The following is a 17,496-nucleotide window of genomic DNA, read 5'->3' as shown; positions in this document are numbered from 1 at the left end:
GAGCGTCTGAGAGACCGAGACGACCCTGAGAGAGGGATGACCCGGAGGGAGACAACCCAGAGCAAGAAACCACCTGGGGAAAGCTGACTCGGAAAGAGATAACTTCTCGACAGAACCTCACCTCTATCCTGGCCATGCCGTGTGTGGGATGGAACAGACCATTGGCCAGTTTGGGTCTCAGTCCTAAACCCAAGGTGGAATCCTGGGCTGGTCACTGGGGCTGTGCTCCCTCCCAGCTCCTCCTGCCCCTGCAGACACGGGCACAGCAGAGAAGCTGGAAAGTCCTGGACTGTCCTGGCAGCAGCTCTGCCCATCAGTGTGTGACCAGCTTCTCCCCAGCACAAACCCAAAACAGACCCCCTTACTAGCTATTATGAAGAAAGTTCACTCTGTCCCAGCTGAAACCAGGACAGCAGGACATGAGTAGAGAGCACATGTAAGCTGAAAGGTCCCTTTGGCATTAATTACCACCTCTGCCCAGCTGTGCTTTCTCCAAGAGACATCATCTTCCACTGGGGTCTGTCAACCTCCTCACATCCTGGGTTGTTCTTTCTTTGGATCCTTGTAACACTCACTGATATTGGGCATGTCCCAGAGAGCACGGAACAAGGCTGGCTTTTCTGAAAGACCTTCCTCTTGCTTCCCAGTGCTCTTCAGCCCAAAGCATCCCTTTCCCTATCACTGACAGAAGCCTGCTCAGGTGGTTTATGAATGATCCCACTCAACACTGCAGCAAGCCTCCAAGCTTCTCCATCATGCTGATGACGGACATCAGGGAGATGCCCACATGTCCATACTCCCAGTTCAAGCCACACAGCTGTAGTCAATATGGCCAACAAAACCTGATAATGCATGGGAGCTTGGCACAGCTGACAAATGTGGGTGACTAGAGCCATCTGAGTGCTCCTGGCCACTGAAATGTCACACAGGGTGGAAAGATATGACAAGAGGTTCACAGGTGACTTGCATGCTTCTAGATTGGCAGTTGGAAGCCAGGTGGGACAACATAGAGCATCTCAGGTCACCCCAGGTGTCCCCATTGAGACAACAGAACCAAGTGGTAGATGTCTACTTTAAGACATGATGAAAGTTTTCTAGGCTCACCAGCTCTCTGTGGTGTGGACATCCTGCGTGCAGGCAGACACCCATGGGTGAGCATCTTAACCTGTGAGCTGAATCCCTGGGATCTGAGGCACGGGTACCCCAGAAGGTACCACCATCAAATCACACAGCAGGTTAGAGGTGGAGCTCTGCCACTGGATTGCTGGGATGTGAAGAAAGAACGGGAGGGTGCAGGTGACCAAACTCAATCCATCTTTGGTTGGCAGGTCTCTCTGACAGCATGGCAAAGCAGTGTTTCCCAGGGACTTACCTGTCGGTCAGCGGAGTGATCACAAGCCGAGGGGTATTGCCAAGGTATTCGTAGGAGTACAGGAACTGGGCATCGCAGATGTTGGCAAAGCAGTGCCGCTCCTCATCTGCCCACCTGTGCCGGAGCTGTGACAGCCAAATGAAGGCCTGGGCGTTGTCCACCTGCAAACACACCCACAAGCACCGTCATGGGGTAGCCAGAGATGCCAGGCACACAGGGCTCAGGTGCCAAAATGGTGACTGCAGTGAAGTTTTCATCAGGGACGAACTGATTTTCACTGCGAAGGCAGGTGGGGCGAGGAAGGTCACGGTGAGAAATGTCATGTCCCCATCTCCCAGCAGTAGAGGGGAGGAACCAAGTTAGTGACCACATCGGTGGGAGAGGAAAAAGCAAATACCCAAGAAAAAAAAGCAGCACCAAAAGACTCCTGAAGAGGAGATTTAAGAAGTGGCAAGCTGTGAAGAGGCTCTTATCATGCAAACAGAGTGAGAGAAGGAGCAGAGGCTGTCTAGACAGGGAAGGGGCCACAGACAACCATGGAAACAGGTTGGGGACAGGGGACAAGGACAGCCACAGCCAGTGCTCTCACAACCAGCATCCAGGCCCAGCAGATGGGCTGCTTCACCAGCTGGGCCTTGAAGCCAGAAACCCTGCAAGCAGCCTGGCTGCCTCTGAGGGGACACAGATGAGGGCAGAGCCACAGACCAGCACACCCCGGGCACTTTCCACCCCCCTGGCAGGGCTGGACACTTGGCACAGTGTTAGGGACAGGGGAGTAGTGTGGGAGAGGTGCAGGATTAGTCCCAAAGGAGTCCCTGTGGCCCCACACCAGACCAAAGACGCTAGGTAAAGAAATGCCCAAATGGTTTTTCTTACTTTATAAAACCATAACTGAGACTGCATCCAGCAGCCTCCCAACACAACGCCAACACGTGCATTTGGCAACAGGACGCAGGGCCACACTCAGTCCTGGTGTGAATCTGTGGCAAGTACAACGTTCCCCTGGGTGTTGCATGGCCAATGATACAGAACAGGCTTACGGGGGCTTTCTTCAGTCGTGTCTCTCGCACTGAGACAGGCAGCAATCTGAATGGCCTGTGGTTGGCCTGTCACTCCTGTAACCCCCGGTCCAACGCCGAGCACGAGACCACGCTGAGCTGCAAACACAAACCTTCTGCGCTATGATCTTTGCCACCACATCCCGCGCGTGCACGTCGATGGTGCAGATGGTCATGATCTTCTGCCTGTCACCCTTGGAGAGCTGCCCAAGCAGCATGGTAATGAGCGTGTTCAGCTGGGTCACTTGCTTCTTGTGATATTCCTTCATCGCATTCTTGTAGCCTTCCTCCACCCTGGCGAAGGCGATCCCAACCTCAGTTGTCCACCAGATCTGGGTGCAGGAAAGAGCCACCTAAGGAAACAGGCTGTGTCAGTATCAGAGAAAACACCAGAGCTTCTTTGCATTCAAGAGTGTTTGATCCACAGGGAGATCAAGGATGAAGTAGCTGTGACATGAAATTAAGCATTTTTTCATACAGTAGTCACAGCAGACAGGACAACAGGGATCTGCCCCCTGACACTCATTTAAAACATCATCTCAGTGGCAGACACGTTTAGCAGCTACTTATTAGTAAATCAGCACCTTTCACATGCCTGACACAGCAGAGGAGGAAAAGCTGGAGACCACGAGGCTGTCAGAGGTGCATCTGAGGGGCTCTTTTCTCTCCTTAGCCCTCACCACCTTGTTTTCCTGCTGCACCTCTCGCTCCTCTGGGTACAGAATTCCCGTGACCCACAGGGTGTCCCCAGCACTGCCCAAGCCCTGGAGTTCCCAAACCCGACCAAGAGCATGTCCTTCCTGGAGCCCCAACCAGAGCAGTGAGCTCAGCCTGGAAACTCCATCAGGAGATTGCCAGGATAAGGGACAACTCATCTTTCCTCCCTCCTGGACAGCACTGTGGAGGCCAGATACTTCCCCGTCCGCAGCTAGAGGCCATTACTAAAAGAAGGGAAGGGCAGGACCGAAGGGGAAGCCAAGCGCTGCCTCTCCCACACGCCAGCCCGAGAGGGAATGAGGAGCAGCAGCAGATACCTGGGCAGGGTAGTCAAAGAGCCACTGTTCCCTCGGCTTCTCCTCGTAAGCCGTGACGGCTTCCGTCATCTCGTCTCTCACAGTAGCCCTCATGCTGTCCAGTACACAATTCAGCCAGACCTCAACCTGGAGAAGAGATCAGATCACAGTAACACATTTGTTCTTCTTAATCTCCTTTGCTAATTAGGGAAGATGGGGAATGGGACAAGCATCTCAACTCCTGGGTTAAACAAGCCTCAAGCCTCCTTCAGACTGGGTGGATTTCGCCGATTCAGGTACTGCAGGATTAGCATTTATTTCCAGACACCAAGAACACATGGTAGATTTTTCTTGAACTCTAGCTATAGGAGGAACCAAAATTAACTCCACCGATAAGTAATTTGTTTTGGCACGTTCCACCTCCAGGACATGACAGAGTCCCTCATGGGACTTGGGCACAATCTGCCAGCAGCAGGATAAAACTGCTGCCGAACTTCCTGCTGAATTTAGTATTTCACAGGCAAAGCCCTCACTGAAAAGACAGTTTAAATGCAAGCAAGCTCCACCTCTGGGGAGCTCAGTAGCTGGTATTATGTCCTTTAGCTTTCTATAAAGGTCCACGGAGAAAGGTGCAACTCTAGGAACAGATAAGCTGAGCACTAGTTTGATTCTTAAATTTCACACTTTAATTCATCCTGTGAAAGGAAGATTTGGAAAACAGGAAAAAAAGCCTTCTCTTTCAAAAGATACCCACGCAGATGTACTATGGGATAGCTTAGTCTATTTGCAATCTGCATCCTCTCACTGAGGATATTTGGAACAATCTGTAAGACTAACCTTCAAAATGTCTTAGAAAAATCCAAATAAAAAAACTAGTTAAAAAAAGACCACAGTCCTTTCTCTCACTGTGGACTGTGACATCTATGCCCCACTTTAGTGGGGACCTATCCACAGTGGCACCAAGGGGCATAAGGGGAAGTTAAATTACACATCACTTTTTCCAGCCTTTTTTCCCATTTTTCACACACTGAGGAAGAGCAGTGAAGCTCTACGACATCCTGGCAACAGATGCCCACACCAGGGGCAGGAGAGCAGACCCAACGGTACAATTTTGATAGGCAATATCTTCCCTCTCACCTGCCCACTGCAGTCACAGGGCTCACTGAAGCTCACGTATTCCTCCTCTCTGCTGTACATTCCCAGGCCAACCTTGGTTGGCTTTTGCTCAGAGTCCAGCTGGAATTTTATCTTGGCCAAGTTGTCAAAGAGTTTGGAAAGATGACGTTGCACCTGCAAAAGGAATTGTATAAATAAAGTGACTGAGGCAGAACAAGCAGAATGGAGATCACTGTACATGTCACAGGCACAGGCGTGTTCACAAAGAGTGATCTTGGACATCTTGGTAGCACCCCATCGTCTCATACATGGCCAGGATACTGCCAACACAAGCCTTTTGCTGCCTCTCCCAATACTTCCACCTGTTTCTACATCATTTAGAAAACAGACATGCCTTAGTAAATCATATTTCCCTATTAGGAAATCTCCCGTACAGGGCAAAAGCACATAAAACATTCCAACATTGCATGCCCTCCTAGCCCAAATTTCCCTCCACGTAGTGATGAGAGGTCTCTAGCCATTGCTCCATCTCATCTTCTTCTCAGCACACTGCAGAGTTTTCTTCACTATGAACCTCCTGCTTTTTTCGCTCCCAGAAATCAACTTAGTGTCAATGAAAAGTCCTGAATTCTCCTCCATTGAGAATTTATTTCTACCCAAGACCCATGATAAACAGCACAACAACCCAGACCCTCTACAAAACCCCCATCATGACCAAAAGTGCTCTTGCAGAAGGAAAAGAATAATTCACTCCTGTCTTGTTCACACCTGGCTGAGTTTGAACAGCCACCAGGGAGAAGCTGGCATCGCTGCTGCAGGCTCTCAACATCGGCACCTGCCTGCTGGGACCTGAGCAGGTCACCAACACTTCTTCTAGATCACCATATAAACACACAACTAAATCACCGCATGTGCCACACGCCATCACCCACAAAGGTGGGCTTCTCCTGGGACTGATGCTCGCACAGCAAGGGTCAGCTCACAGAGCCATCCCAGGCAGGAGCTGCCTCTCTCGATGACAGCCAGAGATGGGGACATGGACACAGGCTCCCACGGGTGGAATGGGAAACGAGAACAGCTTGTGATGCCTGGTGTTCTAATGCTTTCAGAGAAAGATGGGTGGACTTGTCTGCTTAATTCTGCCTCACTGCCTCACAAAGGATTACAACACTCCTCACAAGCTGTCCCGCAGGTGGGCACTGCTCAGCAGTCTTCTTACGCACTTTCAAGTAGGGCTAAATCCTGGAAGGTGCTAAGTCCCTCCAAGAAGCAAAGGGCACTCAGCTTTCCCCCAGACAAAGTAAACCATAGAAACCTTTTCTTACATCTAGAAGTTTCTGTTGACAAATCCCCATTGCCCATTCCCAGACCTTGGCCAGTCCGCAGGGCTTCAGACATGCTCCAGCACTCGGTGCAACCCTGCCACCGGAGCCCTGAATATTCCTGAATATTATATACATATACAACTTCAATACTCAGTTCAAGCAGATAATATCATTGTGCATTTCGTCCTCCTTTAGGAATTATCAGACTTTAAAACTACACCAGAAAGGCTGAGAGCGTATCCATGTGTGATCCTACTTGACATTTACTTTGATTTTACTGCAAATAGTTTAGAATAACAGAAAACACCTTACTCCATGGAACATTTCAACACTGTAACTTTTCTTTGCTTCCTGTGTTGTTTTTTTCCTCTCCATTTTAAATATCAATCAACTATGTATTTACGATACTCTGCGGGCTGAAATCACCCAGCAGCAGAAACAGATCTAAGCAGTGGTAAAGGTCAGCGGCAAACAACAGCATTTCTAACGGCGTGTGCAAACCTGCTCATTCATGTGCTCACGTGAATGCTGAAAATGATGAAAAGCTTCAAAAAGGTGAGATTGTTCACTACTGAAAGATGGAAAAAGAAACTCATTCCTCACTCAACACTCTCCATCCATTTGCTGTGAATGTTTTGATTGCTTTTACATCCCACCCTCGGGATAAACGATGCACCCCAAACAAGGCCAGCAGAGCACAGCACTGCCAGGTTTCCTCCTGTAGCACCCTTAATGCTGCTATGCTCTGTATGGAAAAACATCTGCAGAACTACCTGGGGCTGAATCCTCCGAGCTCTGCTGGCCAGGCGATAGGAGGTGTCTGCACTCCTCTGGGGAATGGGAGGAAGAGCACAGCGAACATTAAGGTTACCACAAGTTCCTCCATGGGATGCCCCAGCAATCCACCAAAGCCAACAGGAGGAACGGTTTATTTGGAGGGATTGCCCCACACTTGGCATTCACACACCATGCCCAGAAACCCAGCCTGGAGGGGAGAAGCCTGCCCAGTCCAATGGCACAGCACCCCAGTGCAGACGGTCAGACACCCAGCAGGGACGGATGGCGACCCAAGAGATCTACTTGCTTGCCTTGGCCATAGCCACTGTCTGACCACCAGCTGTCTTACCTCCTTCAGGTTGTGTTCCTCACTCCCCCCAGAATCAGGACATCCCAAAGGCCTTCACATGGGGAAGGATGAAGTGGCTGACTAGTAAATGCTTCTTCTGCCTAAAAAAAGGGACCTCTCCAAGCCATCAGTTGTCGACACTTCCACATTTGAATGCCCAGTCTGGGGCTCTTTCAACAGCAGATGCTGTTTGGTGGCATCCCAGGCTGGGGATCCAAGGCCAGCACCAAGTTTCATCTGAGACCCTCAAGAAAGATAGTTTCCTCCAACCTCACTGTCCATTTCTATGACATGAAAACCAGAGCTCTACTCTGTCCAGCGCTTTCAGAGCCATCTGCGAGCACCACCAGGTCCAGATCAGACAACGTACAGTGCACATGTTGCCTTTCAAAGGTGACAGATGAAGGCCAGCTGTGAAAGAATTATTAATCCAAGTGAGGGTGGGAGAAAAAGCACTCAAGAAAGAATAAGCTACAGGAGAGTCCCAAGACAGCATCTTCCACCATGACATTACTGACAGCTGGAAAATGCAAAGGTGATGCAGTACAAGGCTTACCAGCTGTGGGTTGGTGCCATTGGAAAGAATATCCAATAAATCCGCAGAAGAAATGAAGTAAAATCTGGGAAAGGCCAACCTCTTCCTGTCCAAATATTCAGCCAAAGCCTTCTCACACAGAGACAACCTGGGGAGACAATGCAAACAGAGCCCAGGACAGGTTGGTAAATGGTTTTTCATGTTTCGTGCTACAGTTTGGGTTATCCTGCAGGTTCTCCCTTCCCACGGGGAAATGCCAGACATAAGCTAAGCCTGTAGGCTGGTCCTATACAGCATTTCCCAAACACACTGACAAAGCACACAGTAACTCCTAGATCTCTCTCTGCTCCCAAGGGTCAAACAGCCTTAGAGCCAGAGAAGCCTCATTAAAAAAGCAGAAACACAGGTGGAAGAGCAGCTAGAAAGGGTTTGCAGTCTGACCTACTGTTCTGGACAAGCTCATAACTGCCACAGGTGATTTCACGCTGGGATGAAGGTTTCCATAACTGCTTTCATTCTAATGAGCCACATTTTAAAGTCTGATTCAAACTTACTCAGCTTTTTTGTGTTTGTGAAGCCTGAGAGGAAATTTGTTCGCTCCGATCTCAAATGAATCTTTCAGCGTCTACCTGCTAAACTGCTGCTGAGCTTACAAAGTTCATAAATAACATGCAGCTAGTCCTCTGTGAGGAACACTGGATTTGTCTGATTAGAAAAGAAAATAAAATCTTTATTTTAAATGGATAGTTATTACTGACACAACAGCTACGATATTAACTTTTAAATGTGTTCCAGGTAGACTAGCTCATATATTAAGTGAGGAGTGTATCCATCTCAGGACACAAAGGTCTTTCTCGGGGAGTCTACTTATGCCATGTGTCAAGGGTGTACACGCAGAGATAATTTCTTAAATTAAAGAACGTGTGGGCTCAGCTCTGCTGCAGATATCCCTGCTTGGACTGCTAAATAGGTATTTAACAGACATTTAAGACATTGTATTTGGGGTGGCAGTGAGACCATGTGTTATTAAACCCAGCCCAATGCCTAGTTTTGTATGAGCGCAAATCGGTCTTCAGGATGAGAATTTGCACACGCACAAAGCCAGAGTCCACTTTGGGGGCTTCAGGGTGATGGATCACAAATAAAGACTTAAGAAAGATCAGAAATGCTGTGACTCGTGAATACAGAGAATTCACAGTCTAGGAAGAAAGCCTTGGAGCACAGGGTGAACAAACTTGTTAGAGGTGGTCCCAGTCTCTGCCAAAATACTGCGATTTTTGAAGCTCTACCTACCTACTCTGAATGTCTTCCAGTTGTTGGGACAGACCTGCTTTATTGGTGGCCTCAACTACATTTGGGGTTTTCTGAGCTTCATAGGCCAGTTCTTTAAAGTCCACATCAATCCCTTCAAAGCGTTTGGAGTCCTTAAAAAAAAAAAAAATTACAAGGAAAATACTCAAGGTAAAACACTGATTTTGTACTACAAGATCCCACCCTCTGGGTGCTGTCTTTGGGTCGAGGGCAAAGACTCTGCAGAGAGCCTCCTGTCCAGAGCAGAGGGACCTCCCCAACACTTCAGAAGGGCTCTTACAGCCACCATCAGTGTGTGATCAGCTTCTCCTCAGCACAAATCCAAACCACAGCCTCACACCAGCTGCTGGGAAGAAAGTTCACTCTGTCCCAGCTGAAGCCAGGCCAGAAGGGAATCTGGAATAAGGCTGGAAGCCACCCCTGGGGAGGTCACCAGTGCCAACCCAGTTCTGTTTTCCGAAGCAGGAGAAGAGCTGCTCTCCAGTGCACCAGTGCTGAAGGCAGGGAAGGGGATGCTGCCAAAGCTGCCTGGTCCAGCTCTGATGGATTTGCATGTCTGAGTAATTATCCCTGTCCCTTCCCCTCTGAGGAAGGACGGAACATGCCTGCAGCACTGAAGGAAGCTGGCAGCCTCGTGCTCGGTCTCCAGGAACTCTGTATTTGCTATGCAGCAGAGGAGGGGAGACAATCAGCTTCTCAGCATGGCTCAGGCACAATCTACCCTACAAAAACATCCTGGGCAGCACTAGGGAAACTACTGGAGCACTAAGGGAGCCTCCGAAAAAGCAAGGCAGTGGGAGAAAAGCCCTGCTTTGGGGAACTCGGCATCCTAGAGAACCCTATTTCAGACAATGGAGTCTCTTCTTCAACACTACCCAAACAGGAAAAATAGGATTTGGGGTTTCATACCTCAGGAAGCTGTGCCCGTATATCTTCTGAGCCTGTGAAGATGCTCTCCAAGTGAGACCACGTCCGCTGCACTTCGAACCAGAGAGAAATTACAGAGTCTGCGGTGGACAGCTTCTTCTGCCATGCAGACACTTCCTCCAGGAAGAAAGCAATGTATTTGGATGTCATTAAATTCTGCAGCTGCACCTGGTTGTCTTCTAAAGTTTCAATGAGTTCCTCATCTGACTTCAGCAATGGGATGCTCGTCCGGGGGTGAGGCTCATACTGAAACTCCATGGTGCTCCAAGTCATTTTTAGCTCCTTCAGGACCTTCTCCATACTCATTTCTCGCACCGCTTTGTCCACAATGCCACGAACCTCATCCTCAAAGTTATGGAGGTTGAGCTTCAGGAGGTCAGCCAGCGTGGTGTCCGAATCCATCACAAACTTCACCCGCGTCATCTGCATCAGCTGATCCCAGTGCCTTTCTCTAATGGCAGGATTTTGAAGTTCTGCCACAGCTTTCAGGGCCGTCAGCATGTTCTTCACCTTGCTGTCCAGCCCAGAGAAAGCGTCCCATGCCCTCATCTCCTTATCCAAATTCCGAATCTGCCTTGCAAACTTTTTACACTCCAGATCCATGTTTTCCACATTAATATCCACCCATTTGGTGGTCTGCCAGTCCTCAAGGCTGGTGTTCACGAGGGAGATCATATCCCAGAGCTCTTTGAGAAGACCCAGCTCCTTTCTGCACTGCTTCAGCTGTTTATAATCTGGCACCATGACTTCAAACAGCCCAGCTGACTCATAAATCGAGGTCATGGCTGACTCCATTTGTTTAATCTCAACGTGCTTTGCATCCAGCAGTTGATAAGGCTTTTCGGTGTCAAACCTAGAAAGAAATGTTTATTCTTCATAAGTGATACTGTAACAACTTCTAAAGAAAACATAAAATAAACGAGGCCTCTAGGAGACAAAGCAGAGATGAAACATCCATAGTACACAGCAATGGTACAGCCACATGGTGCTACCGACACCACCTCTAAGTGACATTCTGCACTCGACACCCAAACTCAATCTCTTGCTCACACCGGACAGTGTTCCTGGGGCCAAAACACCGCAGGTGTAACAGATACAACACTGCGAGGAGGCAGGAGATGGATGCAAGGGCTCGAGCATGCATTTTCAGGACACTCTGAGATGATCCCATAACACTTTTTTTTTTTTCCTCCCTCTCTCCTCGGGGCTTCTCTGTTTCTGTAATTTGCCTGTACCTGAATGGTGCTTCTTTCCGGAATCGCTCTCTGAATCTGTGCTGCTCAACATCAAACGCCGCACAGCTCTTACGCAGAACTGTCATTTCGTTTGCCTGCAGAGGAGCCACATGCTGCTTCACAGCTATCGCCAGCTTCTTTATATTGTTCCATTTTTCTGGCAGCTCCTGCAAGCAAAATTTAAATGCTGGTAGGCAATATTTGATATAAGACTCATCTGATCTGTTTATGGATAATCACAGAACAGAAAAAGCAACAGATTCTGTGTCCAAAACTGTAAGGAAGTTTTGTTGAAATGCAAAGGCTGAACACACAATTTGGGATAACACCACTTATTCACAATTTTGAAACTAATGAAGACTGAGGCTTCAAAACCGACTGCTCTTATTGTCAAAATACATTCAATAACTTCAGAAGAAGGGTCCTAGTCTAGATCCTGGGCTCCCAGGTTGGCTCAATGCTCGAGACAGAACAGTGATCCCAACACCAAGCTCAGTGGGACCCAGAACCAGCGGGAACAGCTGACAGCAGGAGGATGGGCTGTGGATGCCAGCCTATCGGATCATCCAGCTTCCCACTAATTAATTAATTAAGAAACAAAGCCTGGGAAGTTTTATGCCAGATCTCAGAGCAGAAGCAGTTATACTGAAGGACTTCTAGAGAGCCCTCTGGGGCAAATCCCTCCAGCTTGCGTATACAACGTTGGTGCTAAATGAGATTGGTTTTTCCTCAGCTCTGCATCCAAGCTGCAAGTGCACAGCACTGCTGACAATCCTTTCAGAAGAAAATCCCACGTACAGAGGGTGGGAGACCTTCCAGCACCTTCCAGTGCTGAAAGGGGGCTACAGGAGAGATGGGGGGCTCTGGATCAGGGGGTGCAGGGACAGGATGAGGGGGAATGGATTAAAATTGGAAGAGGGTAGATTTAGACTAGATATTGGAAAGAAATTCTTTACTGTGAGGTGGTGAGGCAGTGGCCCAGGTTGCCCAGAGAAGCTGTGGATGCCCCATCCCTGGAGGGGTTCAAGGCCAGGCTGGATGAGGCTTTGGGCAACCTGGGCTAGTGGGAGGTGTCCCTGCCCATGGCAGGGGGTGGCACTGGATGGTCTTGAAGGTCCTTTCCAACCCAAACCATTGTTCAATTCTGTGATTCAATGATTTCTTCTCACTGGGCTTCTTGGGCCATACTCTCAGCCCAGACACTGACACCAGTGAAGGGCTCTGCTGGCCTCAAGTCTGAGCACTTTTCTCTTGGAGACCCCACTTCCCCAGGCATTGTACAAGTCAACAGGAAAGACATTGGGTTTCTTTTCATTCCAGTTCACATAGCTGAGGAGATTAATGGAGATGCACCAACACTATGGAAAGAAGGGAAATAACCTGGAGGCAACTCTGAGCCAGAGCAGGGACAGACCTCCTGAGGGGTCTCTTTCACTCATTTGATGTTCCAGTCCCAACAGAAATCCCTGTCCATGAGCTGCACGACCACAGCAGGGCATACATGGAGCTACTCCTTTGTCTTTCTCATCCAAGCTACCAGCTTCAGCCCATCCATCTCCATGGTCATGGAGGGAGTGGTACCTACAGGAAATTATTTCTTTTTTCCCCCACTGTACACAGGAGTGAATGAATCATTCAAATACGTGCTGCTGTCACTTGCCAGAAAGAACAAAAGGGGTTTGTTATCTCCTGCATCGGAATGGCTGCTCTGCATCCCTCATTTCTTCTATCAGAAAAATAAATCAGTTTGTCGAAGGTACTTGTACAAACAGGCCCCAAACAAGCAGCTCTTGGGCAGAGGAACAAGCAGCACCAGGTTCCCCGCAGCACCATGGTTTATGCCGGACCGAAGCTGTTGCCACAGCCAGAGCACCCCTGTAATGCAGCTCTCCTGGTTTTCAGGGAGTCTGGAGGAACCCAGGTACCTTTAGGACCCTTAACTATTCCAGATCTGGTGACCTGACCCCCACAGATCAAGGCTGCACAAGCAGAAAACCAGGGGACTGTTAAACCCCACTCAGCTCCCACCCAAGCCGGCAGCAGAGAACTGGAGCCTTTGCTGCACAGGTGCATGAGGCAGGAACACCTTCCCAAAAAGTCCTGCTTTAAACTGTGCGTCCTGCACAGGCCCTCTGCCCCCAGCACCCCCTGACTGCAGAGTGTCCACCAGCACATGCCCACAGGCTTCTCCACTGTAACGTCTTACCTGTTGCCAGTGCTCATCTCCTGTTCCCCGAGGCTGGCTGGGCACCCCCGAGTCTTTTCTAACCTCCATCTCATGGTCCCCTTTCCAGAAACGAAAGGAATTCCCAAAAGAAAACTGATCCATCAGAGCCAGACGTGGAAATACTTTCACAACCTGCTCCCAGCGATGTCCTCTGGGTCAAGCAGATTCAGTGTTACAGACCCAGGGGAGGACTGAAGTCCTGCGAGAAGGCAGTTCCTCCATCTACATTATCCTTCCCATCTCCACAGTTGCCAAAAACTGGCTTATTTAAAAATAATTATAATTCAACCTAATTAACAGATGTATTTGAAAATGCATTAATTTTTTTCACAAGTAATCGCTGGGAGTTGGAGCAGGCAATTCTCTGTTTTTCATACATAACAAAAGGCTTAATCTCTGCTTTAAAAGAAAAATCTCAATATAACTCCAAAATTTAGAGCTATTAAGGCACATCCCACAATAGCAAAACACTATCCACTGAGGCCCTCTAATGACAGGGAGCGGGGGCTTAAATACTCCTGCAATGCTCTTAAGCTCCCACTCTCTTTGACGTCTGCTACTTGGCAAACTGGTGGGTCCACCCCAAGTTTTCACCCACCTCCAGTTGCTTATAGACTTCCTCCGGCAGCTGTTGCTCGTACGACTTCAGCAGTTCGATGGTTTGCTTCAGGGGCTCAAACATGGCATCGGTGACACCTTGTCTTTCTTTAATGGCCAGGAGATGACCCATAATCTCCACCAAGCCATCATAATCGCCTTTCTCAACCTTTTTGCTCAAACCTTTATTGGCAGTTTTTATGAACTCATCCAGGTCAGCCAAGCTGTATAACACAAAGCAGGAAAGCACAGAATGAGAGCAGTTACTTACACCAGGCAGCTGGACTGGCACGGACAGGGGGAAGGCCTGGCCAACGCTGCCCATTGCATGGCAACGTGCTGAGGGCATCAGAACCCCAATTCCTGCTCAAAGGGATCCAGAGATGTGGCACAGCTTCCTGCAAAGAACAGATAAATGGGTTGGGACTTCTCTGCTGCAGGAGGATGCAAATGATAAGAATCCACAGCAGTTCAGAAAGCAACCAAACCTTTGTGGAAAAAAAAATCCATCCAGGTCTTCAAATACAAAGGTATGACCCATGTCCCTCCAAGTCCTTGAGCTATAAATCGTTAGAGACAAGGAGAGTATTTGGGGGGGAGTTAACCCACCTGCTGACCCTGTTCTTAATCTCACCAGCTGCTGTCAGCAGAGGCAGGAGGGGCTCCGGGATCTCTGGTCCTTTCCAGCACAGCCATTCTCCTCTTCTCAAAACACTTACTTTTTAAATGCCTACTTAAATTCCGTGGATGCTGCTGGGCCAAATTGCATCCTTAAATACCTCACCTAATAAAGACTAAACTGCTGAGTCAGGGACACTTAATAAGAACTCCTAAATGCCCTTTCTCAGCTACACAAAAACCTCTTTGCACAGAAATGATCTAACAGAATTACAGTGCTGGGAAGAATGCAAGAGGTCATATCACCCACCACACGCAGCAGCCTTCATGACTACGTATGTCTGTAAATACTTCTTTGTAAGCATCCAAGACCCATGACATCCTTCAGTTGCCACTACTCAAATAAATCACCCGACACATTTTCCTGCACAGACCAGGCGACTGAGCAGCTATTCAGAGTAGGGAACACATGTTAATTCAAAACCTACATCCAAAACCCACATCCAAAACTCCTCCTTTCTGTAACCTTGAAACTACTTTCCCATCACTGGTCATCTCAGGCAACTCGTTTTTGGTTTTTGTTTTTTTTGGGTTTTGTTTTGGTTTGGGTTTTTTTGGGTTGTTGGTTTTTTTTTTTTTTTTTTTACACACAGGGTGTCCTCAGAAGAGCAATGCATTTAGAAGTAGAGCAAACATCTCATGGCATTAATGCAGCTTTACTGATGGTTAATATCACATTTAACAAAAGTAAGCACAGAGCCCTAGTAGAGATTAGATTAGTTGGATCAGGATGAAGTGACAAACAGACATCCTGCCGAACACCACACAGCAGGTCCCAGGAGCATCTGCTCATGGGATATCAGCAGTACCAAGTCCATGTAACTGTTTCCACTTTACACACTCGGCTGGACCAGTTCTCAGCAGAGACCAGGGTGTGGAAGATACAGGGGATGTGATGGAGCTGGCAGGCAGTACAGACCCCCTTGTCCTGCCCCTCTACGGGTCTGATAGGTGTGAAATGATAAAACCCAGCCAAGAGAAGAGAAACCCCCTTTGGCCAGCACAGGTCCTGGCGAGAGGAGGCAGGACCAGCTCTCACCTGTGTGTGACGTGGTCCATGAGATGCTGTTTGAACACCAAGCTCCACCTTTTAATCACATTCAGCAAAGATGCCTTGAAAGGCCGAGCATCGACTTTCATCCAGCTCTGGAAGATGCTGATGGGCTCGATGCGATTCGCCTCCTCGTAGATCTTCTCGTAGGAGTCGATCTGCTCTTTGAACTGCTGCAGCGTGGGGGGTGTCTCAGGGACCCCATCCTCCGCGTGGGCCTCGACTTCTGCAGCGGTGAGGATGTGGCCGTAGAGGAGGAACTGGCGGCAGAACTCCTTTCTGTCGTCCCCGTAGAGGTAGGAGTAGTGGTCGAAGGCACTGCGGTAATCGCAGCAGGCTGCCATCACAGCCTGCACCCGTCCCATCAGGTCCTGGCGCATGTCGGCCAGATCAGCCATGTCCTCCATGTCAGCCTAGGAGGGGAGAGAGGAACGCAGTGACACGGGAGCGGTGTGGGACCTCTTCCCTGCACACAGCACGAGGGAGCTCCACAAGCTCCACGGGCACCAACCTGGTAGTGGAGGAAGCCGCTGTGCTCTGCCAGCCGGGGCACCAGCGATGAGATCCGGTAGATGTCATTGAGAAGACTTTCCACCATGTCGTAGAAGCCATCGTTTGTGCCAGGGTCCAAGGAGGGATGAAATATCAAATCGGGGATCACCAAATCCAGCTGCACCTCAAAGAGGGGAGGGAGCCCTGCCTCAGGATCTGGTAGGGAAAAATGGAGATGCCAGGACCTTTTTCAAGGGGAGAAAAGTGTTCTTGAGCCACCACTGACATCCCACTACAAGACGCACACGTGCCCCACAGGGTGTCGTGGCAGACAGCCACCCCACCCGCTGGGTCCAGTGACACTGTGTTTGCACACAACACAGAGGAGAGGCTGGGAAACTAGCCGATGGGCTGGTACCCACAGGAAATACTGGAGAACAGAGGCGACACAAGTGACTTAAGGACCGGAAAAAATGCTGTGGAGGAAAGCCTTAAAGAGACCAGGGTCTTCAGCTAATCAAAAGGGAGCCTGAGAGCTGAACAATTACAGCACATAAGTACTTGCAGAGGAAAAAAAACAACAGGAACCAAGAGGCTCTTTAATTTAGTAGAGAAAGGCATGAAAAAACCCCAGCAACTGGAAACGGAACCCAAATGCAAATGGGAAATTATGTGCATGTTTTTAACAAGATGGTGAAGAATCGCATGCAATTCTCCAAGTCAGTGTGCCTCCACATCCAGGAGGGAAATACTCCAGGAGACACACTTTAGCTGGACAAAAGCTTCTCTCAGCAGAGTGAACCTCCATGGCACCATTAGGCAGGAGGTCTGATTCAGTGACTCCTGCACCCATCTCATCTCTTCACTGGACTAATGCTCAGGGACTGGCTTTTTCCTTCATGCCTTCCATTTACAAAACTGGTTCTTGAGACTCTCCACAAATTAAAAATTCTGTCACCTTGATGCTTTGTGCATGGGAAGGGCAGGAGATGGCTGATGCCCAAGCACAGACTTGGGATGATGCCTCAGTTTTGTCTGTCCATTAATCCCTGCAAAAGGTGCCCAGTCGTCCCTATCCCTCCCCCTGAGCAATGCTTTGCACCAGTGGCTGGGGATGGAGTCACCCACCCTGTCCAGAGGCTCCCCCAGCACTGGCTGCAGACAGTGCAAGGAGGCACAGCAGAAAGCCAGGAAGAATCATGGAACCATCACAGAATCACAGGATGGTTTGGGTTGGAAGGGACCTTCAAGACCATCCAGTGCCACCCCCTGCCATGGGCAGGGACACCTCCCACCAGCCCAGGTTGCCCAAAGCCTCATCCAGCCTGGCCTTGAACCCCTCCAGGGATGGGGCATCCACAGCTTCTCTGGGCACCCTGGGCCACTGCCTCACCCCCCGCCCAGGAACACATTTCTTCCTCAGATCTCATTTC

The 17,496-nt window shown here is 49.2% G+C and overlaps 1 protein-coding gene across 1 annotated transcript in view; it reads right to left on the bottom strand.

Annotated features, from left to right (window-relative positions):
- LOC104461927 (dynein heavy chain 9, axonemal-like) overlaps positions 1 to 17,496 on the bottom strand; it is a gene marked incomplete at both ends in the record, with an annotated part of 83,309 nt that overhangs the window by 52,763 nt on the left and 13,050 nt on the right. The window contains 11 exons of the mRNA XM_010073674.1: positions 1,373 to 1,533; positions 2,544 to 2,783; positions 3,465 to 3,590; positions 4,581 to 4,733; positions 7,567 to 7,693; positions 8,839 to 8,969; positions 9,766 to 10,636; positions 11,019 to 11,185; positions 13,844 to 14,066; positions 15,560 to 15,984; positions 16,083 to 16,279. Of these exons, the coding sequence (XP_010071976.1) occupies positions 1,373 to 1,533; positions 2,544 to 2,783; positions 3,465 to 3,590; positions 4,581 to 4,733; positions 7,567 to 7,693; positions 8,839 to 8,969; positions 9,766 to 10,636; positions 11,019 to 11,185; positions 13,844 to 14,066; positions 15,560 to 15,984; positions 16,083 to 16,279 (2,821 nt within the window). The remainder of the gene's footprint in view (positions 1 to 1,372; positions 1,534 to 2,543; positions 2,784 to 3,464; positions 3,591 to 4,580; positions 4,734 to 7,566; positions 7,694 to 8,838; positions 8,970 to 9,765; positions 10,637 to 11,018; positions 11,186 to 13,843; positions 14,067 to 15,559; positions 15,985 to 16,082; positions 16,280 to 17,496) is intronic.

The sequence above is a fragment of the Pterocles gutturalis genome, unplaced genomic scaffold (genome assembly GCF_000699245.1).
Source record: "Pterocles gutturalis isolate BGI_N339 unplaced genomic scaffold, ASM69924v1 scaffold27822, whole genome shotgun sequence".
NCBI lineage: Eukaryota > Metazoa > Chordata > Aves > Pterocliformes > Pteroclidae > Pterocles > Pterocles gutturalis.
This window is presented reverse-complemented; position numbering and strand designations above follow the sequence as displayed.